At 47.5% G+C, this 25,483-nt stretch overlaps 12 protein-coding genes across 12 annotated transcripts; 8 read left to right on the forward strand and 4 right to left on the reverse strand.

Moving 5' to 3' along the window:
• Positions 1–208: 208 nt before the first annotated feature.
• On the reverse strand, positions 209–1,761 carry EV420DRAFT_1555996 (uncharacterized protein). Its single transcript, XM_060473655.1, has 2 exons — positions 721–1,761; positions 209–666 (listed from the first exon to the last, which is right to left on the reverse strand). Exons 1-2 carry the CDS (start codon positions 1,460–1,462, stop codon positions 293–295), a joined length of 1,116 nt encoding a protein of 371 aa, XP_060328655.1. The 5' UTR covers positions 1,463–1,761; the 3' UTR covers positions 209–292.
• A 308-nt stretch (positions 1,762–2,069) lies between these two features.
• Positions 2,070–3,811, forward strand: EV420DRAFT_1765814 (uncharacterized protein). The gene is made up of 2 exons (XM_060480846.1): positions 2,070–3,023; positions 3,080–3,811. The coding sequence occupies exons 1-2, from the start codon at positions 2,183–2,185 to the stop codon at positions 3,508–3,510; spliced, it is 1,272 nt and encodes a 423-aa protein (XP_060328656.1). The 5' UTR covers positions 2,070–2,182; the 3' UTR covers positions 3,511–3,811.
• Positions 3,812–3,889: 78 nt separating this feature from the next.
• On the forward strand, positions 3,890–4,382 carry EV420DRAFT_606927 (uncharacterized protein). The gene has a single exon (XM_060482786.1). The coding sequence runs from the start codon at positions 4,057–4,059 to the stop codon at positions 4,315–4,317; it is 261 nt and encodes an 86-aa protein (XP_060328657.1). The 5' UTR covers positions 3,890–4,056; the 3' UTR covers positions 4,318–4,382.
• On the forward strand, positions 4,383–4,963 carry EV420DRAFT_606928 (uncharacterized protein). The gene is made up of 3 exons (XM_060482787.1): positions 4,383–4,609; positions 4,704–4,770; positions 4,820–4,963. Exons 1-3 carry the CDS (start codon positions 4,468–4,470, stop codon positions 4,836–4,838), a joined length of 228 nt encoding a protein of 75 aa, XP_060328658.1. The 5' UTR covers positions 4,383–4,467; the 3' UTR covers positions 4,839–4,963.
• A 243-nt stretch (positions 4,964–5,206) lies between these two features.
• On the forward strand, positions 5,207–6,992 carry EV420DRAFT_1556000 (uncharacterized protein). The gene is made up of 3 exons (XM_060473656.1): positions 5,207–6,325; positions 6,380–6,842; positions 6,870–6,992. Exons 1-2 carry the CDS (start codon positions 5,509–5,511, stop codon positions 6,805–6,807), a joined length of 1,245 nt encoding a protein of 414 aa, XP_060328659.1. The 5' UTR covers positions 5,207–5,508; the 3' UTR covers positions 6,808–6,842; positions 6,870–6,992.
• Positions 6,993–8,661: 1,669 nt separating this feature from the next.
• On the reverse strand, positions 8,662–9,225 carry EV420DRAFT_1481701 (uncharacterized protein; the record flags this gene model as incomplete). The annotated part of the gene is made up of 4 exons (XM_060469796.1): positions 8,662–8,728; positions 8,761–8,817; positions 8,867–8,900; positions 9,027–9,225. The coding sequence occupies 4 exons, from the start codon at positions 9,223–9,225 to the stop codon at positions 8,662–8,664; spliced, it is 357 nt and encodes a 118-aa protein (XP_060328660.1).
• Positions 9,226–9,426: 201 nt separating this feature from the next.
• EV420DRAFT_1645168 (uncharacterized protein) lies at positions 9,427–10,041 on the forward strand (the record flags this gene model as incomplete). The annotated part of the gene is made up of 5 exons (XM_060477746.1): positions 9,427–9,506; positions 9,563–9,615; positions 9,670–9,683; positions 9,755–9,917; positions 9,965–10,041. The coding sequence occupies 5 exons, from the start codon at positions 9,427–9,429 to the stop codon at positions 10,039–10,041; spliced, it is 387 nt and encodes a 128-aa protein (XP_060328661.1).
• EV420DRAFT_1695827 (uncharacterized protein) lies at positions 9,970–11,607 on the reverse strand (the record flags this gene model as incomplete). Its single annotated transcript, XM_060479421.1, has 3 exons — positions 9,970–10,375; positions 10,580–10,806; positions 10,860–11,607. The coding sequence occupies 3 exons, from the start codon at positions 11,605–11,607 to the stop codon at positions 10,262–10,264; spliced, it is 1,089 nt and encodes a 362-aa protein (XP_060328662.1). The 3' UTR covers positions 9,970–10,261.
• An 822-nt stretch (positions 11,608–12,429) lies between these two features.
• EV420DRAFT_1556007 (uncharacterized protein) lies at positions 12,430–13,188 on the forward strand. Its single transcript, XM_060473657.1, has one exon. It carries the CDS (start codon positions 12,875–12,877, stop codon positions 13,148–13,150), a length of 276 nt encoding a protein of 91 aa, XP_060328663.1. The 5' UTR covers positions 12,430–12,874; the 3' UTR covers positions 13,151–13,188.
• A 4,557-nt stretch (positions 13,189–17,745) lies between these two features.
• Positions 17,746–19,743, forward strand: EV420DRAFT_1273073 (major facilitator superfamily domain-containing protein; the record flags this gene model as incomplete). Its single annotated transcript, XM_060467737.1, has 13 exons — positions 17,746–17,907; positions 17,960–18,024; positions 18,080–18,233; positions 18,284–18,324; positions 18,385–18,411; positions 18,470–18,584; positions 18,631–18,835; positions 18,885–18,927; positions 18,980–19,040; positions 19,101–19,124; positions 19,184–19,322; positions 19,373–19,428; positions 19,477–19,743. The coding sequence occupies 13 exons, from the start codon at positions 17,746–17,748 to the stop codon at positions 19,741–19,743; spliced, it is 1,359 nt and encodes a 452-aa protein (XP_060328664.1).
• Positions 19,744–19,944: 201 nt separating this feature from the next.
• Positions 19,945–22,035, reverse strand: EV420DRAFT_1556059 (uncharacterized protein). The gene is made up of 9 exons (XM_060473658.1): positions 21,903–22,035; positions 21,812–21,846; positions 21,630–21,760; positions 21,521–21,576; positions 21,421–21,462; positions 21,129–21,353; positions 20,981–21,059; positions 20,627–20,928; positions 19,945–20,577 (listed from the first exon to the last, which is right to left on the reverse strand). The coding sequence occupies exons 4-9, from the start codon at positions 21,539–21,541 to the stop codon at positions 20,293–20,295; spliced, it is 954 nt and encodes a 317-aa protein (XP_060328665.1). The 5' UTR covers positions 21,542–21,576; positions 21,630–21,760; positions 21,812–21,846; positions 21,903–22,035; the 3' UTR covers positions 19,945–20,292.
• Positions 22,036–22,856: 821 nt separating this feature from the next.
• Positions 22,857–24,853, forward strand: EV420DRAFT_1273099 (major facilitator superfamily domain-containing protein; the record flags this gene model as incomplete). Its single annotated transcript, XM_060467739.1, has 12 exons — positions 22,857–23,018; positions 23,071–23,135; positions 23,191–23,344; positions 23,395–23,435; positions 23,496–23,522; positions 23,581–23,695; positions 23,743–23,947; positions 24,000–24,042; positions 24,095–24,176; positions 24,291–24,429; positions 24,483–24,538; positions 24,587–24,853. 12 exons carry the CDS (start codon positions 22,857–22,859, stop codon positions 24,851–24,853), a joined length of 1,356 nt encoding a protein of 451 aa, XP_060328666.1.
• Between the last annotated feature and the right edge of the window lie 630 nt (positions 24,854–25,483).

Consider the following 25,483-nt stretch of genomic DNA (forward strand, 5'->3'; position numbering starts at 1 on the left):
ATAGACATTCAAGAGTTTTGACGCGGAACCTAGGAACAGAAAAAAATGAAGACACTCGTCTGAGGAGTGAAGTGGAAATTTTCAAAGGAGCAAGCGAAATTTCGGAGTTTCGATTAGATTTCGGCGAACGCCGATATCTCAGGCCAAGGTGTTCAAGGCGCGTCCTGCCAGGAGTCAACATGTAGCGCGTTTTTTACCTCGGTCTTGGCACGAAAGTGTGAAGGTTCCCAAGTTGTAGAAATTTTACATTGGTGCTACGCATACTATCGATGATTGAAAGCACTTGATAACTTCAAGACAGGTGAGCAACATCCATCGTGACCTCGAAATGATCGCTCGCCAGAATCGCCAATATTCTACGGCGCCACGGCTCGAGCTTGTGACGAAGCTCATTAAGCATAAGCACAGCATACTTATATATCCTACATGGCCTCGTCCATGCCATGACTTTGACTCTCTTCAACTTCGATCGCCGTGAGAGCACCAACGCCAACCATTCCCACTCGCCTCTTCCTTCTTCCATAACGAACTCTAATGGGAGTTTTATAGTTAGCTCCTCCAAGTTCGCATCCGAAGGTTTCAGGAAGGTACTGAGGGGCGTGGATCGTCGCTCCAAGACGCGGAACGAAAGAGTCAATTCTTTAATAGCTGGGAGTTCAAGATATTCTGTTATAAGGTATTAAAAGGAGGTTACACGGAAAGGGGATTGGAGATGCGTGCCATTGTTTGATTCCAAGGGAGGATCCTTGATGACCAGCTTGACAAGACGAGGGCTGAGACGGCCAAGTTTGTTGATGGTGTGCGACCCTACATTTCTCGTTTCTGCCGTGTTTAATTGCGAAAGATCAACTGGAGAGTCTTCCCGTAGCAGGAGCTCCAGAACTAGAGAGGTGCTGATACTAAGTTTCTCTAATTTTATCCTCTTTCTAGTCCAGAGGATCGGGTCGTTCTCTGATGGCATGGATGCGAACCCGACAGCACTCCCAATCGTTAAATCTTTAACCTTGGAGGATAGACTTTGCAGAAGCTCGAAAAGGTCTGCAAAACGATGGAAAGCGATCCTATCAAGTCTGACGACTCTGAGCTCCCCTAGGCCGGATAAAAGTGGCACGTATAGCCTCGGATTCGATATAGACCGCATCTCGAGTTCCCGTGCTGGGGCGCACCACTGCAATAGTGCGTATGGTTTGAGGTCTGCGTCAACGCTGTTAAAGGAAAGCTTTCGGACGCAAGGAATTGGCCACCGGAGCCGCATGTCAGTCAGGAAATCTCGTGGAGTCCTGTAGGCAGAGATCGATATGCTTTGGAAGATAGCGGGGAAGCATATGGGGCGGAGGGTAGAAGAGACGAGGCTAAGTCGCTTGATGGTAGGGACGTTAAGGTATGAGAGGATTTCGAAGACGAGTTCTACAGGGAATTGCTCGAGGGGGGAATATCCATTTGGCGAGGAGCTAGGAGGCATCCCGTATTCAGTGAATTACAACAAGCAAGGAATCCGTTCTTATACAGTCCGGGATGATGAGCCACCACGGTGGCATCAGTACCTATGCTATCATTCCAGGGAATATACCGCAAGACAATGGCGGGTGAATTGTGATTAACACCCAAACCTGTCAGTTCAAAATTAGACAATGGACTGTCGGCACATGCCGTCGTCATTTTTCCGGATCGTTGATCTGACCTCCTACGACCTGGCAGCCATCTTGTCCGGATTGGCCCTCAATCTCGAGTATCGATTTTCTCCGGACTTTTGCCCCAATGTCTGGGCCCATAGATACAGGTCCTTCTTTATCCTTCTCGGTGATAAACATGTCTTTTGTCCTGATATATAATGCTGCTTCATTGCAGATTTCGGTGGGCCGGTGGCCTGAAAGCCGTAGCTGCTTTGTGCGGTAATGTTCCGTGTAGTACGGCGCCGAGAGGGTGGAAAGCGTGGCTTTATGGACAGAAATTCTTGTGGTATAGCCATGTGTGTTATTTACATGTAGGCTTCCAGGGGACAATGAGCCGTAAGTCAAGCGCCGTCGCCGTTAATTGCCGTTAATAACCGTTAATAAGATGTTTGATCACGTGCCCCTTCATCCTAACAAGAATTTAAACGAGTTCCTTGCGTCAGCCTTGCATCGTTGCTTTCTTACAACAACAGCACACATCCATCGACCATACCTACCTCCTAACGTCCATGTCTGTTTCCACTACCACCCAACGTTGCTTTCCCACCGAACTCATCGAGGAAATCCTTAACCACGTTAATTGTCTTCCTGCCAAAGACATTCGAAGTATTCTTGACCACCCTGTAGAGGGATACAAGGGCTGGCGCGTTGCTACCCTGACCTCCTGCTCATTGGTCTGCAGAGCCTGGCTCCCACGTAGCCGATACCATCTCTTCAGATCGATCTACATCTTACACGAAGATCATGCACATTTCTTACAACTCATTGCCAGCCCATTCTGCTCCTTCATCCATTCCATCCGCACTATTTACTTTAGACGACAACACCTACAAGAGACTATATACGGTTCCGAGGACGGATTGCCAAAGGATCACCCGGAGGACTCGGAGGCGCATTGGCTGCACAAAGCACTTCCCACTCTCCCTCTCTCCGTGTTCACAAATATTCAGAAGCTGCGCATCCCTGATGCTAAGTTCAACCTAATGTCAGAGGAGGATTTTATGAACACCCTGTCCGAATTATCCCTCTCCACTACGCTCACACATTTGGCTCTCAACTCTTGCATTTTCTCTACCCTCGACCAAATTATCCAGACCCTGTGCTCGTGCAGAGCGTTAAACTCCCTGTCTCTGAGATACCCCGAACTCAAAGAAAAACCGACACCCGAAGATATGCTTTTTCAGTTTCAAAATGCTACACTCCCTACATCTTTGTCATCCCTGATGATCAGCATTCTCGAAATTTCTAATATTGATTGGATATTAAAGATCATGTCCATGGTCGGCGCATCGCTAAAGTATTTGAGTATACACATAGTGCCTAGCATGATAACCTCATATGATGATGCCAGTACGTGTCAGAATAACATGCTCCGACAGAACTGAATGAATCTTCCATATATGTAGTTGACGAGGTCTGCCGTGCAATCAACTTTGACTACCATCCGAATCTCGAGTCCATTGCATTCGATTCGCTATGTACAAGCGATTTATGGCTTGGGATGAGCACTCGGCATATTCCTGCAATCCTCCAAAAAATCACCTCGTCGTCTATCAGGGAGGTCGTTTTGACACTCAGCGATAGCTGTTTGAGCATTTATGATCCGGCTGATCTGGATGCTATCGATTGGGCATCGATCAGCGAGGTTCTTAGCCAGGACAGCTATTCGAATTTGGAGACAATACATGTGCTCAAAGTAAGTTATTGCTTATATGAGAAGGCGATGGATATAATCGCGGAACGGATGAAAGGCCTATTGACGAAGAAAAATATGTCTATAGACATTGTGCTTTGGGACGATAGAGAAACAGTCATGATGCCGCGTTTTGGATGGTAGTATGTTGTTACAATCTTACGTAGACACAGGTAGAGGGATTCTTACCGAAGATATATATAAGAGTATGTGAAGCCCAGTTCTCCTACCTTCATATTGAGTGGTGGCACGACGACGGTAAGATCGTACGATTCCTTTCAGTCTCGAGTGGTCGATCTGTTACGAATACTGGCGATGGAACTTCATAGGAGAGTGTCCAAAGTCATCAGCTGCCCTGACACAGCGATGTCGACTTCAATCTCTTCCATCATTGACGAAAGCGTAATACCTGTACAAGAGGTGCGCGGACACTTGAGTGTACGAGCTCACCAGACGTTCGGTCCGGGACTCGGCAGGTTTTGGCCCGGGTTGTGTCAAGCAGTGTCAAACAAACAAAACAATTATTTTCCGTGGCCATTCCCCTTTTTACTCTTACCACCATCTTCCTTCCGCAACGACAGGGTCTAGCGTCGTCTCCTCCATGCCTCGGCATACGGTCTGTTCTCTTGTCGCGCTCGTCATCCTCGAAGATATTGGCTGAAGGGCTGTCAATGGAGAGGGTTGCCCGTCATGAAAATAGGCTTTGTGGTGAAGTCGTCGGCCCTGCTTGTGATCCTTTGGAATTTCCGGTCTATCGATGCCGTACGCGTATCTATTGAGACGCCAGTTGCTGAAATAGGGTTGTTTTGGCGGAGCTGCAAAAGCCTGCCCTCCCGAGTTTCAGGAACTATTTGTTCGCTTCTGTGGACGACATTGCCAGCACCACTTGCTTCGTTAGTCGCCGACACGAGATTCGCTCGCGAGTTCTGCTACCTGTGGTCACAAGCCTAGGTGGTAGTTCTCAATAATGCGACGTTCTCAGCTGCCTCTGTACATGGGTACGTTGGCTTCGTCGGTGCTCGCCGCGGCGAGAGACACCACTGCGCCCACGGCTTAGCTTGCTAATACCAAGCGTATCTCTTATGTGCGTGCCCGGGCACAATGGCATTTAACGCTTGTGGGATAGCCGCATGGGACGTTGCTTTTTGGTTCTGGTTGGGCATACGAGGATGTCGAGCTCCATTGCTTTTGCGTGGTGGTCAATTTTTTGCATTCTGGTTCTTTGCGAGCCCTTGTTGCGCTGGTATGAGGATACTCGTATGTCTCTTTTTTTCAAGCAGCTCTTCTGTAGCTCATTATCGACAGATATCTTCGGTCAATGTGTTGATATACCTTAGCACGTCGGGTGGATCTCCATATGTTTTCTCCCGCAGATATCAACGCATATATCTACGTTATTTGCAGGTTCGTGTCTTTATCCTACTCTTTCTGTCATATTCTCATTTTGTAGCAGAGGATTTGGTGAGCAGTAGTGCTATGTCCCTCATCGAAGCCCTGTATTTCATACCTGTCGAATTGAATCTCTTTCTTTGCCGCTATGCAACTTCAGTCGGCGGCGTGTTACATGCAGGAAAGTAATGCATTTATCGAGGATGGATCTGACCTTTTCTTGGAACGGAGAAGCGACGTCTTCTACTTGGTTGCTGGCATCATGTGAGCTCATCCGTCTCCCATTTTAAGGCTACCTTGCTAACAATCGGATGGTAGACGACTCGCTCTTCTGCTGAATTAGAGAGTTTCATGCTACGCCATAATCTGTAGTGGTAGATCGAAGAGAGCATTCTCCTTCCCTCGATATCTGTCAAATGCGTAGTGAAGTTCATTGGTGGCGGGTCTCTTCGGGGGCTCGAGATGGCTTACATATTTGAAGGACCGCCGTAGCATCATGCATCGATGACTATCCTTGGATTCAGACAGAATCCTTGCAACCTTTGGCGCGACCATTGCTATTTTTTACTACAGGTTTCCAGGTAAAACAAAGACAAAAGGTACAATAACGCGTTATTGCCAATTGGTGGTTAACATTTCAAAAACACGTGCAGCGGCCCTTTGTTCTCTTGTACTATTTAAATACTCAAAGCTTGCGTTGCTCCTTCTACAGCGACCACAACACCTACCGACTGAATCCGCCTTCTATCTCCCATGTCTTCTACCACTACCACCCAGAGCAGCTTTCCTACCGAACTCATCGAGGAAATCCTTGACCACGTTGATTGTCTTCCCGTCAAAGACATCCAAAGTCTTCTGAGCCACTCGTCAGCGGGATACAAAGGCGGGCGCGTCGCCACTCTGGCGTCCTGCTCATTGGTCTCCAGAGCCTGGCACCCTCGCAGTCGATTTCATCTCTTCAAATCCGTCAATGTTACTCCCGAAAACTACGCGTCTTTCTTTTCGCTTCTCGCCACTCCAGGCTGTACCTTCCTGCATTCCGTCCATGAACTGTTCCTCTCCGACGAATACAGAGCTGGAACTATATACAGCGGATGCACAGACCCGGAGGGAGACGATTATTGGCTGCATAAAGTTCTACCCGACCTCGCTTTCTCCATGTTCGCGAACATCGAGCGGCTGATCATCCATGCTGCTAGGTTTGACTATATGTCGGAGGAGGGCTTTGCGCAGATGCTCATCTATCTATCTGGCCCTACCACCATCACGCACTTGGCTCTCAGATATTGCGTGTTCCCTACACAGAATCACTTGATCCAGGCATTGTCGTCGGTTAAATCGTTGGAGTCCGTTTACCTGATGTGCCCCACCCTCAGAATAATCCCGGAGGGCGAAGACCTGACTCGATCCCCAATCCCTGCGCTCTCCCCGTCATTGTCGTCGTTGATGATCAACATCGACAGTGCTATGAACATCGTTTGGATGGCCAGACTTATATCCATAGTGGGCGCGTCGCTCAAGCATTTGAGCACCGCCTTATGGGCTAGGATGGTCACGTGGGACAAGTGTAGTATGTACCAAAATAATATGCTCTGGAACGAAACTAAGCTAACGTTCTATCTAGTGGACGAGTTCTACGACGCCCTCAGTTTTGACTGCCATCCAAACCTCGAGACCATTGCGTTCGATTACCTTTCCACGAGTAAACCAGACGGGCGGAAGAAAACTCGACACGTTCCTGCAATCCTTCGAAAGATCACTTCGTCGTCTATCAGACAGATCATTTTAACCCTCTCCGACACCCGTTCGGGTTTAGAAGATCCGGAAGATCTGGATTCCGTCGATTGGGCAGCGATAAGCGAGGTTTTGAGCGAGAAAAACTATTCGGATCTGGAGAGTATTTCTGTGCTCAGAGTGGATTATCATCTGTTGGACAAGGCGATGCGTATCATCGCGAATAGGATGAAAGGATCGCTGGTCAAAAATCCGTCATTAGGTGTCGAAGTTTGGTACCAAAGGGAGGCAGTTACGTTCCCGCTTTTTGGATGGTAGTCAATTCTAAATACATATTTTTCTATGGGCCACGCCAATGCTATGAACTTTGCGGATGTATTCATCCACATCATTACCACATGAGCGTGTGGAGACCAGTCGGCATTCTCTTTCGCCTTCTCCTTGTTAACGCCTTGAACGTTCCCTGCACTAATATCCGATGTGTCCACTTCCCAAGGATGCCAAATCTAGTTTTTATCAGCTCGTCGCCGTTCTTCTCCTCTATCACATCGCATAGTGCAGATGCAATGCCAGCACCAACGGCACGAGGTTCGGTAATTCAAAGACAGACGGCATCTCGGTATCCCGGTAACATCTGAAGTGCTCTTAAGTCTAGAAAATCCACTTGAAGTTTGAACAGTTGTATACTTTTCATTTGAGATGATTAGTGGTATAATTTGGTTTCAAAATAATTTTGAAGTCAATCTTGAAGCATTGCTCTTACTTGGAAATAACTTGGAAAGTATTGCCGAATTTGCGGCCGGAAATACTTAGGCCGGAAAGGCATGTGGCTGTGAGGTTCTTTATTGGCACTTGACGACCAGGTTCCTTTCCCCAGGACACCGACGTTCTCGTCTTGGCTACATACACACAGAAAACAAGTAGAAGGATGCAGAGGTATGTCCGTATTCCATCTGAACATAATTTTCCGACCTGGACAATACCTGGACTGTTGGAATTGCGCAGCCCATTTTAGATTCTTCATTAGAACGTGCATAACGACCAGAACATTGTTGAATGCACAGTACATACCCTCAGCCTGCGCAGCATTTCCCTACGGGGTCCCGAGTTGTGATTTCTTAACATTGCAGCAATGCCGGCATGGTATCGAGAGATTGTATACGTGCCGCTGATTCCAGGTCTGTCTGAATGAACTTTCCTGTCGACTTTGGTTCAGCTATGCTGGACCGAGACGAAGAGGAAGGTCGTCCCGCCTCTGTAAAACCATACTCAGTTGCAGTGGACGACCTTCGAGTGCCAGCTATCTCACACGATGATAACAAAGAAATGAATGGCGCTCAGGGCTGGCTTGGATGGTTTACCTCATTCCGCTCTGTGTCCGCGTACCGTATGGGTGCACCGCTGTACGACATTTGTGGCGTACCCGACGACGAGAAACAGACACTCAGGGCGGATCTGTCAGGGTAGCACCGTGAGCCTCTATCTTGACATTTCGTCCCTCGATAATACTCACGATCTCGTACATGAGTCCAGACATAAGAATGTCTGTCTTCTTCGGAAGCTTCGTGGCACAAGAGTGTGCATATTTCCTTCTTTATCCAGCGAACCTTCTGACTATTTCCAGTACTGGAGTCAAATACCTAGCCATCACCAAGCGGCGAGCTTGCAGTTCGAGGGCGAGACTCGGGTCGCAATAAACGGACATCCCATTTTGCTTCGCGATGTCCTGCAGTCCCCTTTCTAAGAACAGTCAATAAAGCGTTCTCAATTTTATCCTTTCAGTGGCTACATATCTAGCTGTACAGGATCCAGCATCTTGTCAGATGAAACTTTTGATACAGGTTGTCGGTACGTATAAATGTGCCTCGTCGTCGTGATATAGTCGTCTGTTTGATCACTTTTTTCTAGGCTTTCCCCACCGCTCGCAATAAAAATTTCTTCCCGTGTGCAATTCATGTGCCTAGATGAATTGGCCGTCACTGTCGGGTAAACTCATCCGACGATCTCACTGCATAACACATTTTGCTCAATTACGGAGACTTTATTATGCTGACCATACATGCAGATGCAGATGTTCCGCTATTTTCTTGTCAAGGTGATGTCGCCCCCGTCAGAGATGAAATGCAATGTCTTTATGCAGCCGAACTTGCGGCTGGCAGTCGGTAGCAACCGCTACCGGCAACCTGTGACCATGTGCTTTTCGGAGCCGAAGCGTTCGTTGAACGCCCGTTTCTTGGAGCTATGATACCCGGACCACAAGAAGTTACTTACCTGTTATCACTGTCCCAGGATGCTGATAGTTCAACTTCTTTTGTCTGTTGTTTGATTCTATTCCGTAATATATACTGAAAATGATTAGCAGATGCGTATCGTTTACCGTGAACTCTTTAATCCGCCAAAATCGGTTTCGCCTGAACGAGAATGAAATGGAGGACTGAATAGAGCACAGACAGAGCTCCGCCCTTACTCGGGTCCTCCATTCTCTCGTAACTCTACTTATTTCTCGGTGCTTTCTCTGACTGTGATACGAATCATACGGCGAAATGGAGAGAAAGAGACGCTGAAAGGTCTCCTAGCCTCAGACGAATGTTCATGCCTGACCAAGGACATGATCATTGCATTTCCGCCGACGTCAGTCAGCCTTGCCGCAATCATGCGCTGCGCCCACAGCAAGCCCCAGCTTATCCCTTCGTCTGCCCCTTTGATTTCACCGAACAGGGCCAGATAATTTTGCATTGCCGGTGACACGGACACGTTAAGGGGACCTGGCAGTCATGGAAACTGCAGCCTCAAATGCGCCACATTTTTTCCTTGGTTCCTCCACTTTACGAAATCGAAAGTCTTTTAAAAGCGCGTCCTTCACCAGGTGCTAATCATTCGGCTCACACCTCTTCTCTCTCATCTTTACAACTCCTCCCTCTCCCTCTTAAATCAACGATGTCCAAGCTCGTCTGGTGGCCCTTCATCATCGCTTATGTTTCTTCAATCGTGTTGGGGCAACCTTCGGTCGACGCGCCGTACGTTTCTACAATATTGCTTCTCCACAGGACTCTGTTGCTAAGCTGCCTTCTAGGTATACCGTCACCAAAGGCGAGACCACGACATTGGGCTGGTCAGGCGAATCTGGTGAGTCTATACGTCTCAAACTTCCAATACCCGATACTGACCCAACTCTCGCAGAGTCTTTAAAAATTGTGCGTATTCCAGATACATTCTTTGGCCCTAGCCGTCTTATCGCGCTTCGATGCTGATTGTATTTGAGCAGTCGTACGTATCATCTTTCTCCGACGTTATCGCTGCTCACCAATACCGAATAGTATTGTCGCCGGAGATGATCCATCCGCTTCCCCTCTCGCCGTTGAAATTGGGTCGACGAGCGAGCGAATTCTCCAATACCAGTGGCCACTCAACCCCATCGATAACGGCAAGTGTCCCAGTCGCTAGCCTAGCAAGGTTCATACTGACGTGTTACTAGATACCCAAGTTGCAGCAGCAGTACATGATGTCAATGGAGAAGGGGCTCGATCTGCGCTTGTCCCTGTTATTGCCTGAAGGTGAGTGTTTTTCGTGATTATGGTCTCTAGACTGACGATACTTAGTCCTTACCAGCGTGCTAGCGTGTCAAAATATACTATACTGTTTTTCTTATTTTCTAGGTTATGTTCTATATCACAGACGCTAATCTTTCTATCCATTAAGCATCCGCAGACTACTGCTATGACTATTTATTGTTTCTTCATCGTATATACCAGCTGGACATTTTGCGGTGTAATTACTTCCACCTCGTAAAAGCATTGACATTGAATGGATGATACTTTTGCATCTCGTCATTATTCATAGGACGCGTTTTCTTTGCCTCGGTCTTGGCGGCGATAGTATGAAGGATCTAAAAGTTGAAAAAATTTTCAAGTGACGTTAAACATACATTATATATAGTAGCTTGGTACATTCAAAGCTGGTGAGCAACATCCATCGTGACCTTGAAGCGACTGTTCTCCAGGATCGCCAGTATTCTTCGGCGCTGGTGTACGAGTAGGTGACGAGATTCATTGAGAGAAAGTTGAGGGTTTTGTCTTCTAGATGGCCTTACTAATGCCACGACTTTCAATCCCTGCAACTTCGATTGCCGTGACAGCATCAACGCCAACCCCTCCCACTCGCCCCTTTCCTCCAAGATGACTTCGAATGGGAGCTTTATGGTTAACTCTTCCAAATTGACCTCCGAATGGTTCAGGAGCTTTCTGAGGGGCGTGGATCTCCACTCCGAAAGGCGGAAAGAGAGAGTCAAATGTTTGACAGCAGGGAGTACGAGAGATTCTGTGATATGTTATTTAAACAGGATTACAGGGAACGAAGGTAGAGGCACGCACCACTGTTTGATTCCAACGCAGGATCCTGGATGACCAGCTTGGCAAGACGAGGGTTGAGATAACCGAGTTTGTTGATGATAGATGGTGTTACATATCTGGTTTCTGCGACCTTCAAACGTGAAAGCTCGACTGGAGAATCATCTCGTAGGAGGAGCTCTAGGACTAGACATGAGCTGACAACAAGTTTCTCTACTTTGATCCTCCTGCCAGTCTGCGGGAGAATCGGATAGTTGTCGGAAGTGGAAACGAACTCTATAGTATTTCCAATTGTTAGATCTTTAACCGTGGCAGACAGGCTACGCAGAAGCTCGAAGAAATCTGCAACGCGTTGGAAGGTAACCCGATGAAGTTCGACGGCTCTGAGGTCCCCAAGTCCGGATAAGAGTGGCGCGTATAGCTTCGGATTGGATGCGGATAATATCTCGAATTCTCGTACTGCGGCACACCACTTCAATAGCGCCTGTGATTTGACATCCGCGCGAAGGTCGTTGAAGGAAAGTTTTCGGACGCAGGGAACTGGGCAACGGCGGCGCATGTCAGACAGGAATCTGCGCGGGGTCCTGTCACCGAAATCATAGAAGAATAGGTATTGGAAGAGAGCCGGGAAGCAGATACGGTGGAGAGTAGACGAGGCGAGACTGAGTTTTTTGATACTGGGGACATCAAGGCAAGAGACAATTTCGAGGATGAGTTCTGCAGGGAGCTCCTCGAGGTATGAGCCTCCTTTGGGTGACGAGCTAGGAGGCATCGTGAATTCGGTGAGCTACATCAGTCAAGGCAAGTTGTTCTTATATATGATGAGCCGTCACAGTGGCATTACTACTTTGCTTAAACTCTAGCAAAGTCATAGCAAAGACAAGGGCGGGTGCATTGTCAATTATAACATCGGTTTCATGCGAGCAAAGGCACAGATCCGGGATCAGACATGCAAGTAGTGGTGTTCACAAAGTTGTAGAAGTTAACGGCGTTCTAGATCTCCATCGAATTTGTCCTCCCGTAATGGAATAACGTAAAAAAACCAGTCTTGTAACTCTTGTTTCGTGTGACTGTTGAGAAATCCATCGGAGTACCTTGGTGAGAGTGACTGATTGACAATGATCGTGGTATCTCAGAATCCGAAATCGAGATCTTCAAAAAATTTTCAACGCGTCGATCACGTGCGAATTAAGGACGGCCTGCCACTTTGTATTCAAATTAACTGATACAGTTGCACAAGGTACATCCTCCCTACGTTACTAACTCCATACCGTCTGACAAGATGCTACCGAAGTACGTCAGAGCTCCTTGAGGGTTTTGCTGTTTAACTTTATGTTAAATACTATTCACTGTTTCTTGGGTTTCCTAGCTCGGGGGCAGAGCTTACATCACGATTTCTCAGTAAGTTCCTCGTGTCCAATGGGTCGAAGTACGGGGATTTAACACCATCATCACTCTGAGATTCCTGCGACGGCTTGCTCCGCATCAGAAACGCGTTCGATCTATGACGCGTCAAGTCGCGTTTGAATCACGTGTCAATTCGTGCTGGGGTGATCTGGTTTCTTTTCGGGGTTTTCGGCCCGCTCCTTCCTCTTGGTACGACAATGAACTCGTCTACCTCGACTCGCTTCGGTCCTTAATCTTATGCATAGATTCCTATGCCACATTTTCATGGTGATTCTTTGTATGCAAACAAAGGCAACCTTTTCCGCGTCCATTGTTATCATTTACGTCTCCAGGAAACAAAGACAATAATGCGGTAACCGCCGTGGCGTTGATCATATCAAGTAGCACGTCCTCTTATCTCAGTATCTAAAACTTGCTCTGCTGCTCTCTTACTACGACGCACACCCGGAGACGAGTCTATCATGGCTTCTACTATCAAAACACATAAGTACCATCTTTCCTGCCGAAATCATCGAGTAAATTACTGACCGCGTTGATCTTTTGCCTACCCGACACGTTCAACAGATTTTTGACCGTCCCTCGAAGGGATAAGAGGGGGGTCGTGTCGCTGCTTTGGCGTCCTGCTCATTAATATGCAGAGCCTGGCTTCCACGTGGCCGATATCATCTCTTCAGATCCGTCGAACTCTCACACGAAAATTATACATCCTTCTTTTCACCGGCCCATGCTGCTCCTTCTCGCATTCAGTCCAGTCCCTAACCCTCTCCGGCGATTACTGTTATGGATCTCATGACTTTTCGGGTCTGTACATGAGTCAACATACGCCTACTCTCGGCCTTCTCGGCCTTGACCTCGGCCTACCAGTATTTTCTCTTATTTTCTCTTTCTTTCTCTATTCTTCTTGCTGATACTAGAATACTGTGGAACATTGTAGAATCATAATGACTCAATGCCTTACTAGTGGCATATAAATATTGTCTTTACCGTTGTATTAGAATCTTACACTAATTTTACTCATCTTCATACGTCCACTTAACTGTGCGATATAAGCAACCCTGATCGGTTACGCCTAGCGCTTGCCAATCAACTGCTTACCGACTACGCCTAGCGCTTTTCGGAACCCCTGTCAGTTACGCCTAGCGCTTGCTGACGCCCTCGTTAACTACGCCTAGCGCTTGTTAGCACCCTTACGGATCCCTCTTGGTGGTTGGAACTCGGCTTACGGACATCCTCGCTCACGACTTGGGTTTTACTCGAGTACTCATTAACTCGTGTATTAGCACAAATACCCTGATTCTTAACAATTACGAAGTTCGAACTACTTATATATTCTGATATCACAGACCTGGAGGAGGGATGATTCTTGTGTGTGCAAAGTTCTCCTAACTCGCTCTCTCCGCATTCCCAAACATCCAGAAGCTGGCGATCCATACTGCGAAGTTTGACTATATGTCAGAGGAGGATTTTTGGCGAAGATGCTCACCTATTAATCCACTCCCGCCACTATCACACATTTGGCTGTCGAGTTTTGCGTGTTCTCCACCCACACCCACTTGGTCCAACGATTGTCCACAATTAAATCATTATGTGCCGTGATCCTACGGTGCCCCACCCTCACCTTACAACACTCCCACCGCCCGAGGACATGACTCGCTTACCAATGGCCGCACTCTCTGCATCTTTGTCGTCGCTGATGATCAATATTGACGATGTTCCAAGTTTTGTTTGGATGACAAGAACTATATCCTTGGCCAATGCATCACTCAAGTGTTTGAGCATAAATTCAAGGTCCGTTATTGGCACGTATGACGATTATAGAACATATCACAGTAGTACGTCCTGGAACGTATCAAACTCATCTCCCATCTAATGGACGAGTTCTATGACGAAAGAGGCAGTTATGATACCCCGCTTTGGAGGGTACAAGTAGGCTCGTGAGAAACGCCAAGAACACCCTATCATTCCCCCAGCGTCAGGAAGAGGAATACGTTATCAGAATTGTTTTATACCTTCTCGGCTTTCAGAAACATAGGAAGCGCCGGAAAGAATTCATATACAAGCCAATATACATGACCTGGACAGCTGTAATGCAGCATGCAGCCATATATAATATGTATACACTCTGAGATCGGACAAACACAACGGCCGGATCTAATACTAGTTGATAAATTGAAGCGCGCGATGATCAGCTCTCTAGAAGGTAAGACAGGGTACGAGAAGCGCGTGATATGAGCACCAAGGAGCATGCCATAAGAGCTACCGGAAGAGCCAAGGAATCGATACCCCGAGGGTAAGAACATCACCAAGCCCTTGCGGAAGATTCACCAGTCAGTGACATCAGCATTGGATGGCAGTGAACCTTGTTTGAAAAGAACGATAGCATCGACCGGAAGCTACGTGAGCTAGACTGGAACCAATCTGCCGTATCAAGCATGTTGTCGGCAAAGTTTGCTCCGGTAAGCAGACTGGTTCGTACCGGTACTAAGAATCATATTTGGGTAAGACGTCGAGCTGGAAACGGTGCGTATCCAGAGTACCATTGAGTTCTCATGACGAGTGTACTTGGTTTCCGAGAACTTGCATATAAAAACCTACAGATTTTGTCGTTAGTCTCGACCTCATCTTTGCAACACTGGATGCAACCTATCACCGCCGCTGCAAGTCTGGTCATCAGAAGATGAGCCGCGAGAAGAATTCAAGCGCCGGTGATAACTCGGACCAAAGGACCGCCAAAATTTCGGACTCAATTATCCCTCCACACACAAATGCCGATATGTAATGTAGTTCCCCAACGCCCAGAAAAAGATGTTTCAACTCAACAGCACGGATCTCTCAGACAAGGCCTTCCGGTCTGCAGGAATTTCAGCGAAGAACGTGAACACACACGAACAATACTCACATCGGCTTGTCGTCCGAGATCAGCGCCTCCCCCTTCTCTCGACAACATGACTCTTCGTCTCTCCCCTCTGTCTCCCCCCATAACCAAAGAATAAAATTCAAGATCGTCGAAACGATCAACGTCGACACAACAGTCAGCCCGAGGAGTAGTATGGGCGTGAGATGGGTTAAGCAAGGGTGCAGCCCAGCGAAGAAGAAAAGGATCGGATAGGAGATGAAGACGATCAGGAAGCACTCGCTCACGAACTGGAGCATCGTGGATTAAAACGAACGGGTGGCGAGCAGGAGCTCAAAAGGAGACGCTTCACAAGAGCGTCATACTTATATAGCAGAGAAACAGGCACGACCTGCATCATGAGATCAATTTTTGGTGGCTTGGCAGTCGTGGACCCTGCCGAGTCCAACAGCCTTTGAATGTCAGTGGGAAGGTTTTCATTTAGTGCTATGTGCGCCGCATCAGTGTCGGGAGAGAGAACGGAGAATGAAAAGCCCTTTTTTCGATGGCCTGCACGCCCTTGATCATGGACGTGCCAGTGCCGGAACTGCTACAGAGATAACTACCAGCAAATATCACTGACGGTCAAAAGATCAACGAAATGTCGAACACCGGCAAGAATACCAAACCTTGCAACAGAGACCAGAGATGGCCGTCACCATCAGTAACACCTCCGAGATTTTCTGATGCGAGTACGAGTGCGAGACGTCTACCCATCCCAGTAGAAACGGTGGAAACCGCACCACTATCACGACAACCTCCCGAATCGAAGGGTATAAAATCAGAACGATTCTCTGCGGATCAGAACGACTTCCACGAAACCACCCTGACTGTGAATCTTCTCCCTTCCGAGGGAAAACGCGAAACTCGTGATGGCAAATCATGCTGTCATGGGAAAGTATGCAAGTTTGTAGAAAATTGTCCCACTCAAACAGCGACGCAAGTTTGCGTGCTAGCATTGGTAAAAAGAGAATTAAACTGATGTATTGTGCTGTTTCGAATCTCGATGTAGCTAGTCATATAACTGAACTAATTTTCTGCAGAGAATGAGAATACGAAAGAACATTTGAGCGAAAGGTACGAACCTGCAGCTAACGTGGATATATGCGCCATATCCACGACGAAAACACGTTGAGGTCAGTCGATGGGAAATCATCCCAGGTTAAAAGAATCTGTCGACAATGAACTGAAGAAGAACATCTAAATCATTAAGAATGCGCCATAAATTAATAAAGAAAAGAAACGCACCAACCCAACCATAACTAGTCGCGAAGAGCCAGAAAGCATCAAATTCGCTATCTCACTTTGAAGCCTACCATCCTCGTACGCTCACTGACCCGTAGGCACCGACTAAAACCAACGTAGCGAGGGCAGATGCCGTCACACTATTGAATGATTCTGGCTAGCAGAGTCAGACCTGGGACAGTCCCTTGTCGGATACTGACGAAGAAACAGAGGCTGTCTGCGTCGTCCAAGCAAGGTAACGACGGATTCAAAAATCTCTTGAGAAGACCCGGGGAAAGACGACGACTGATGCCGAAAGAATAGATTTTCCAGAGCAGCACAAGCGGGGGTCCCGGGTGAAGACCTTAGCCTCCTTCGCAACGTAAAGGCCTCTCCATCGACAGCCCTTCATCTGACATCTTCAAGGACGATAAGTGCACCGAGAGCGAAGATATCGTACTGGATGAGGAGACTGAGACCCTGTCGTTGCGCGAGGAAGATGGTGGTGGAAAAAGTGACATTGGTGGGAAAATTGTTATTTGTTGGCAGGAGCTTTTTCACGGCCCGAGCTCCGACCTGTCTTCTTCGGACTTGCCACTTCATCCAATGCAGCGTATCTTTCGGGAGGAGGGCTTCCCTTGCAATTTTAAGGTTTTCAGGTGTCACTAAGGGTGTGCCAGGCTCCTGTTTGAGACGATACACGATCGACATTCATTGGACCATATATATAAATTCTGGGCCTAGTGAGTTTTTTTCCTGTACGTTACTTCAGTGCCTTGAGCACCGTTCGAGCCTCCTTCCGCCGGTAGTCGATATCGTCATCTATTTCGAGGATTCGACCCGTCGGCCATGTGGATTGATGGGAGACTACGGTGTATGGACCAACGGGCCGACGGGGATCGTAGCTGGCAAAAATGAATAAAAAAGTAAAGGGTAAAGTTCCGAGTCACACTGCATAGCCTGAAGCAGGTAAGTGTTACTATACATACTCATAGCAATGCGATGCTAACGGGAGTGGAAAGACAGCTGTATGTAACTATGTGTCGTGCTTGTAATGTCGAGCACCCGTGCTTCCGGCTGACACGGCAATCGATAAGTACGTCTTCGCAATCCTTCTATCTACATTTAGGTGATGTGCTCAAAACTCGCTGGCCTCATGATTGATCAGTCCCGTTGAACTATTAAAGCATCAAGAAACGAGCTGAGGTCCTCCATCTTCTTCTGGCATTACGGAAATGTCCCTCTTGTCTTCTAGAATAGACTCTACTGAACACACGACAACGCTCTCTACGAAGCCCCTGCCATCGTCATCTGATGTCGAAGTTGCGACCGATAACAGTAGTGACGAGCAAGTCTACTCCGCGTCGTTTGAACGCAAAACAATGTATGTTTCATTTTTATAGTCCTTCCGGTGCGCTATGCTCAATTTCTTGCAGGCGCCACGTCGATTGGCGGCTCTTACCCTTACTTGGAGCTCTCTACGCGTTATCTCTCATTGACAGGACGAACATAGGCGTAGCCTTTGTTACGAGCATGACTGCAGATCTCGTACGAATGCATCCCTACTACTGTGGTTACTATTCATCATCTCTACTGGAAGAGATTGGATGTTGGCGCACGCTATAACATCGTATCATGCATCTATTTCGTCCCATACATCCTTCTGTACGTCGTCGCGCTTCAAACTCGCTTGACAAGTTGATAACCATTACATTCATAGAGAACTCCCAAGCAATATGTGCCTGCGCGCGGTTGGAGCCCGTAATCTCCTGAGCGGTAGTGTTATCGCTTGGGGTGCTGTACAGCTCGCAATGGGCTTCGTTCCAACTTGGGGATATTTGTTGCTTTGCAGGACGCTTCTAGGCGTTTTCGAGGTGAATCGAATGGCATGGTTGGCTCATCTCGGTAGCTTACTCTGTATCAGGCGGGTTTTTTCCCGGCATTGGTGTTCATCGTGACGACCTGGTGAGTGGGCCAATCATGTATAACACATTGTACTTCACATTCATCGGTACTGTGTACTAGGTACAAACGCCATGAAGTTCAAAAGAAGTACGAGGTGCCCGTGTCATGGGAGCTGTTACGTTTTTGGCTGACTTTGCTGATGTAGATTGGCTGCGCTGTATATGACGTCGATCCTCGCTGGTGGATTCAGCGCCATCTTGGCATACGCTCTGAGTCTTCTTGATGGCAAAGGAGGCCTCAGCGGATGGGCGTGGATCTTTGTGAGGACTTACGCTGACGATCATCTACGTGTCTTAATTCTTGCAGATCGTCGAAGGGGCGGCCACCATGGCTTTTGGGATAGCGTCCTGGATATTTATCCCCGACTTCCCCGATAAGAATACCTTCCTTACCGCTAAACAGACTGCCCTAGTGCTGCGACGTATAGAAGAAGACCGCGGTGATTCAGTGCCTGATTCATTGAGAGGAAAGGTGCTGCTACATCTCAGTGATTGGAAAATCTGGATATTTGGTCAGTATCTTGACTCTCATCTCTGACTTTGCTGATAATAGCAATGTAGCTACGATGTATCTGTGTGTAACAGTCCCAGCGTACGCAATTGGGTTCGTCTTACAGCTTTCATGTATAATTCTTGACTGACGATGTTTATCATAGATTCTTCGCGAGTTCGATTTTGACCGGCATGGGGTGGAATGCGGAGATGTCCATGTTGCTTGTCAGTAAAATCCGATTGCTAGTTGTCACTCTGCTAATGAAAAGTTCATTCCACGAACAGACTGCTCCTCCGTACATTTTCGCGGTAAGTAGCCCGACATGAGTTTTCAATCTGACTCGCAGCTTATCAGGCGTGTTCTGCAGGCTATTAGTGTCATATGTTTCGCGTGGTTGTCGGATAGATATCGCATGAGAGCATTGTTCATCGCCATTCAAGCGCTGATGACATTAATTGGACTGGCATTGATAGGCTATGTTGACATGTCTGGTTGGCGCTATACAGGTGAGTCTGAGGAGTCTCCCGTATCTCCTTTGACTCATCTTTCATAACAGGAATATTCTTAGCTAACGCAGGCTGCTCGGCAAGTATCCCTGGTATTCTAGCATACGTATGTCGTTTGTCTTCCTCGCGCTTCAATGCTCATTTCCATGGTCAGACTTCCAATAATATCGTCTCACAATCTAAACGCGCTGTCGCTACGGCGATCACAGTCAGTTTCGGCGGAATAGGTGGGATCATTGCGACTACCATCTATCGTGATCAGGACCTCCCGCGATACCTTCCGGGGATCATCGCAACAATTTCCCTTCAAGTACTTCTATTGATTCTGCTCGGCATCATGACGGTATACTTCTGGTATGAGAACAAGAAGGTGAAGTTGCAGAAAGACGGTCAGGTCGGGGGATTTTTATACGTATTATGATTCAATCACGCTTTACCATATATATGTATCGAAGCACGTAGGATAGGATGGGATGTATTGTTACCCGACGTTGCTCCTCAACAGAAGCAAGCCGGGGTCCGTACTACAGCTCCCTGTATGTACATATAGCACTAGCTAATCGATGTAGACTAAAAACACGAGGAACAATGTTGCTACGTATCGAACCAGTCCTACGCTCTGCCGCTATGGTAAAGCTCCGTCATGAGTATTCCCTCACGACCTCGGCAGTAGGCTGATGTTTTCCTCAATAATAATTTTTTGGATGCCGGGAAGAAGCACTCCAGTCATAGGCAGTGCATCTGCTGTCGGCAACAAACCAGGGGGAGTCGTAGTGCGGCAGCCTTCTGGAACCCACCCCTCATCGTCAAGACGAGGACGTAAGAGGATACCAAAACCTTTGTAAAGGCTAAAATATGTGCATAAAAGTCAATAGCAGTAAAGAAGTAGAGCATGAACGATAGCACGAGGATACAAAACGAACACAGGGCAATCAAAAATGCATGCAGTCATAAAGACATTTTCACGTCGTCAATCCCTTGATACAACGAGTACAGTGTTTGGATCGTCTTCCGGTCTATCTTGCTGGGCGTCGAGACCATTTTCCTGGGATTCCACTAAGAGGATGGGATGGCCATACTCGCTATCTCCCTCCCGCTGAGCTTCAGGATCGTCGCTCATCGTGGAACCATGGCCTCTGGTGTGCGTCCCGAAAGTAAAGCGGAGCGAACCCAATACGACGCTTCCCTGCCAAGAGTCGTCTGGGCGGGCATGACCTGCCGCGACACGCCCTACAAGAAGCGTCGGGGCAATTCCCTATGGCATGTCTGTTAGATGTGAACCCAGAGAAAGAACACAAGCATACCCTTGTACTTCCCGCTAAGATATCAAAGTACGGTCCCAAGTAAGAATCACGAGCGTAGAACCCCACGTATAAGATTAAGCATGCCGAATAAAGAGCCGACAACTCGACCAAGACCTCGATGATGTGACGGTCAGTTCTCACTTCACCCCCCACTGCCTCGCCTCCTACAGTGACAATGCGGTAAACGATAAGAGAGGTGCACCACAAAGTTGTAGCGAGGAGGAAGGATGAATAGAGCACGAAATCAAAAGTGTAGCCGTTGGAGATGTTGAAGTCTTGGTATTCACCGATGATTTTGAACGCTGTGCTGATCTGTAAGTAGACCAGCTGAGTGAGGGATCTCGGAAATCTTACCAGTTGCGCTAAGAAGGAAAAGTATAGGCAAGAGAACGATCACCCACTGCCGGCCCCAGACTATCCAACAGCGCCAGATCTACAATCAATTAACCCGAGTTAGAAGCTGAGTCGGAAATTACTAAATTAGCATTGTAACCTCACACACCATGGTAGAATCCGCAAGGATAGTGCCGACGGCGCTTGCTGTACCCGCACTGATTATTGTCGTTACCCCAGGACTCCCATAAAACACATTTTCTGTCCAAAGATTCTGTCCGTGGTTGATAAATACAGAGCAGTGGATGTTCGACCAGATGAGGGCGAAGTCAATGGCAGTAAAAATATAGAGGAGGGTTATGTCGACGACTATGGCTCGTCCGACAGGCCGGGACTTGTTAGTGAATATGACATTCGCATCAGGTTGTATCACATGGTAGTAGACACGTTCAAGGCCTCACAGATGTTCCACAATGTGACGGCAACGACTCCGGTATATAACCCTATAGTAGAGCCCACTAATCAGATACGCATATCAAAAGTTTGAATCAACACGCGCACAAGATGACGGTCTGGATACATGGACTCGTATGTACCGTGGCTTGCCAGCGGCCGTCCTTTCAAGTCATAAGCCCTACAGGTTACAACGAAAGAAGCTCATAGAGAGTACTCGCAAGCCTGTTCGCAAAAGTTTCGTCACCTCTGTGCTAGGGAACTACCGTTCGTTATCGGGAATTGGCACCATTTGTGCTGGAGAACGATGAAGGATGAGACGCCGGATGATGTAAGTATTGAGAAGTTCTAAAAAGGGAGTTAAGTAAAAGAGAAGAGAGCCATACAAAAGCAACTTGCCTTCCTCATTGAACAACTCGTCTTCATACGGATTGCTGAGTCTGCTTGATGAGACTAGCCGCCCTCTAGGTTTTTGTGGCTTCCACTCAACGTGATACCAATAACACACTCTCGACTGCACTCCTGCGTCTTCCGGATTGCCGGACCAATTCTGTGTCATGTCGTGGTAAAAATATCGGTATTGTGGACGACGCATTGTTTGCCTCTAACAGGTGGTAACTGCCCTACATCAGTTAGCCTGTTCACCGGTTACACATTCTTCTTTACCTGCCACTTAATCCTGGAATTTCGTTGAATCGCTCCCTTGAGTGCTCTCGCCAGTACATTCCGAGGCCTTGCTCGCTGAACTAGATCCTCCTGGCTTGCAACCGATGCTTTCGTCAGGGCCAGTTTGTCAGTTTGATCTCGCTGCCTGCCACAATGACAGGGAGCGAGGGGAGTGGGCTATTCGTGGGTGAGCGGTTTCAGGTGTCCCTACGTTGTGGCTGATCAGAAGGCCAATTCATTCGGCTCAGCCACATAAACAATCGCAGAATGACCGGTAAACCGGTTCTGCTTGGCGTGAAAGATTGAAGGAGTCATAAATACTCATAGCTATGTGGTGCTAACGGGAGTAGGAAGATAGCTGTATGTAACTATGTGTCGGACTTGTAATGTCGAGCACCCGTGCTTCCGGTTGACACGGCAACCAATAAGTACGTCTTCGACCCATAATGGTGGGCACTGTACATAGCTCTCCTCTATGGATGCACCTTTACTGCAACGGGACCCTTCTATCTGCATTTAGGTGATATGCTCTAAAACTCTTTGGTTTCATGATTGGTCAGTTCTGCTGAGCTATTAAAACATCAAGAAACGAGCTGAGGTCTTCCATCTTCTTCTGGCATTACGGATATGCCCCCCTTGTTTCCTATATCAGATTCTACTGAACACACGACAACACTCTCTATGAAGCCCCTGCCATCGTCATCTGATGTCGAAGTCGCGACCGACAGCGATAGTGGCGAGCAAGTCTATTCCGCATTGTTTGAACGCAAAACAATGTATGTCTCATTTTTACAGTCCTTCCGGTGCGCTATGCTCAATTTTTTGCAGGCGCCACGTCGATTGGCGGCTCTTACCCCTACTTGGATCTCTCTACGCATTATCTCTCATTGATAGGACGAACATAGGCATAGCACTTGTTACAAAAATGAGTGCAGATCTCGTACGAATGTATCCCTACTGCTGTGGTTACTATTCATCATCCCTACTGGAAGGGACTGGATGTTGGCACACGCTACAATATCGTATCATGCATCTATTTCATCCCATACATTCTTCTGTATGTTGTCGCGCTTCAAGCTCCCTTGACACGTTTATAACTATCATGTTCATAGCGAACTCCCAAGCAATTTGTGCTTGCGCGCAGTTGGAGCCCGTAATCTCCTGAGCGGTGGTGTTATCACTTGGGGTGCTGTACAACTGGCAATGGGCTTCGTTCCAACTTGGGAATATTTGGCGCTTTGCAGGACTCTTCTAGGTGTCTTTGAGGTGAATAAAATGGCATGGTTGGCTCATCTTGGTAGCTTACTCTGTATCAGGCAGGGTTTTTCCCGGCATTGGTGTTCATCGTGACTACCTGGTGAGTGGGCCAATCATATATAGCACATTGTACTTCATATTCATCGATGCTGTGTACTAGGTACAAACGCTATGAAGTTCAAAAGAAGTACGAGGGGCCTGTGTCATGGGAGCTGTAATCTTTTAGGCTGACCTCGTTGATGTAGATTGGCTGCGATGCATGTGACGTCGATCCTCGCTGGTGGATTCAGCGCCATCTTGGCATACGCTCTGAGTCTTCTTGATGGCAAAGGAGGCCTCAGTGGATGGGCGTGGATCTTTGTAAGAACTTTACGCTGAAGATCGTCTACATGTCTTGATTCTTGCAGATCATCGAAGGAGCGGCCACTATTGCATTTGGGATAGCATCTTGGATATTTATCCCCGACTTTCCCGACAAGAATACCTTCCTTACCGCTAAACAGACTGCCTTGGTGCTACGACGTATTGAAGAGGATCGCGGTGATTCAGTGCCTGATTCATTGAGAGGAAAGGTGCTGCTACATCTCAGTGATTGGAAAATCTGGATATTTGGTCAGTATCTTGACTCTCACCTCCGACTGTGCTGTTCATAGTAGTAATGTAGCTACGATGTATCTGTGTGTAACAGTCCCAGCGTACGCAGTCGCGTTCGTCTTACAGCTTTCATGTATATTTCTTTACTGACGATATTTATCGTAGATTCTTCGCAAGTTCGATTTTGAGCGGCATGGGCTGGAATTTGGAGATGTCTCTATTACTTGTCAGTAAACTTCGGCTAGTTGTCACTCTGCTAATGTTCATCCCACGAACAGATCACTCCTCCGTACGTTTTCACGGTAAGTAGCTGGACATGAGTTTTCAATCGGACTGGCAGCTTATCAGTTTTGTTCTGCAGGCTGTTAGTGTTATATTTTTTGCGTGGTTGTCGGACAGATATCGCATGAGAGCATTGTTCCTCGCCATACAAGCACTGATGACTATAATTGGACTGGCGTTGATAGGCTATGCTGACATGTCTGGTTGGCGCTATGCAGGTGAGTCTGGCGATGTCTCTCCTGCATCTCCTTTGACTCATCTCTCATAACAGGAATATTCTTAGCTAGTGCAGGCTGCTCGGCAAGTATCCCTGGTCTTCTAGCATATGTATGTCATTATTCTTTCTCGCGCTTCAATACTCATTTCCATGCTCAGACTTCCAATAATATCGTCTCACAATCTAAACGGGCTGTCACTACGGCGATCACAGTCAGTTTCGGTGGAATAGGTGGGATCATTGCTACTACTATCTATCGTCAGCAAGATCTTCCGCGATACCTTCCGGGGATCATCGCAACAATTTCCCTTCAAGTACTTCTATTGATTCTGCTCGGCATCATGACGGTATACTTCTGGTATGAGAACAAGAAGGTGAAGTTGCAGAAAGACGGTCAGGTCGGGGGATTTTTATATGTATTATGATTAAATCACGCTTTACCGTAGGATAGGATAGGATGTTTTATTACCCGACATCGCCCCTCAACAGAAGCGTGCCGGGGTCCGTACTACGGCTCCCCGTATGTACATATAGCACTAGCTAATCGATGTAGACTAAAAAAACGAGGAACAATGTTGCTACGTATCGAACCAGTCCTACGCTCTGCCGCTATGGTAAAACTTCGTCATGAGTATTCCCTCATGGCCTCGGCAGTAGGCTGATGTTGTGCTCAATATCAATTTTTTGGATGCTGGGCAGAAGCACTCCAGTCATAGGCAGTGCATCTGCTGTTGGCAACAAACCAGGGGGAGTCGTAGTGCAGCAGCCTTCCAGAACCCACCCCTCATTGTCATAGCACGGTAGCTTTTCGACAGAATGACACGAGTCACCTGGTAATGTGAGGGACGTCTCAGAAGAAGCGTGCCGTAGGAGAAGCTTCCCTTGAGTGCTGGTACTAACCCAAAGCATCAAAGATCGTGGACGAAACAATACGTGAAGCGCGTAGAAGTTGACATTCAGATACGAGCGACAGACTCAAAGGTTAGGAACACAATAGACATCCATATGAAAACTAGCAAAATTTCCGGAAGGTAACAAATGTCGTGCCGCCATCT

The sequence above is a fragment of the Desarmillaria tabescens genome (genome assembly GCF_030435595.1).
Source record: "Desarmillaria tabescens strain CCBAS 213 chromosome Unknown EV420scaffold_27, whole genome shotgun sequence".
Classification (NCBI taxonomy): domain Eukaryota; kingdom Fungi; phylum Basidiomycota; class Agaricomycetes; order Agaricales; family Physalacriaceae; genus Desarmillaria; species Desarmillaria tabescens.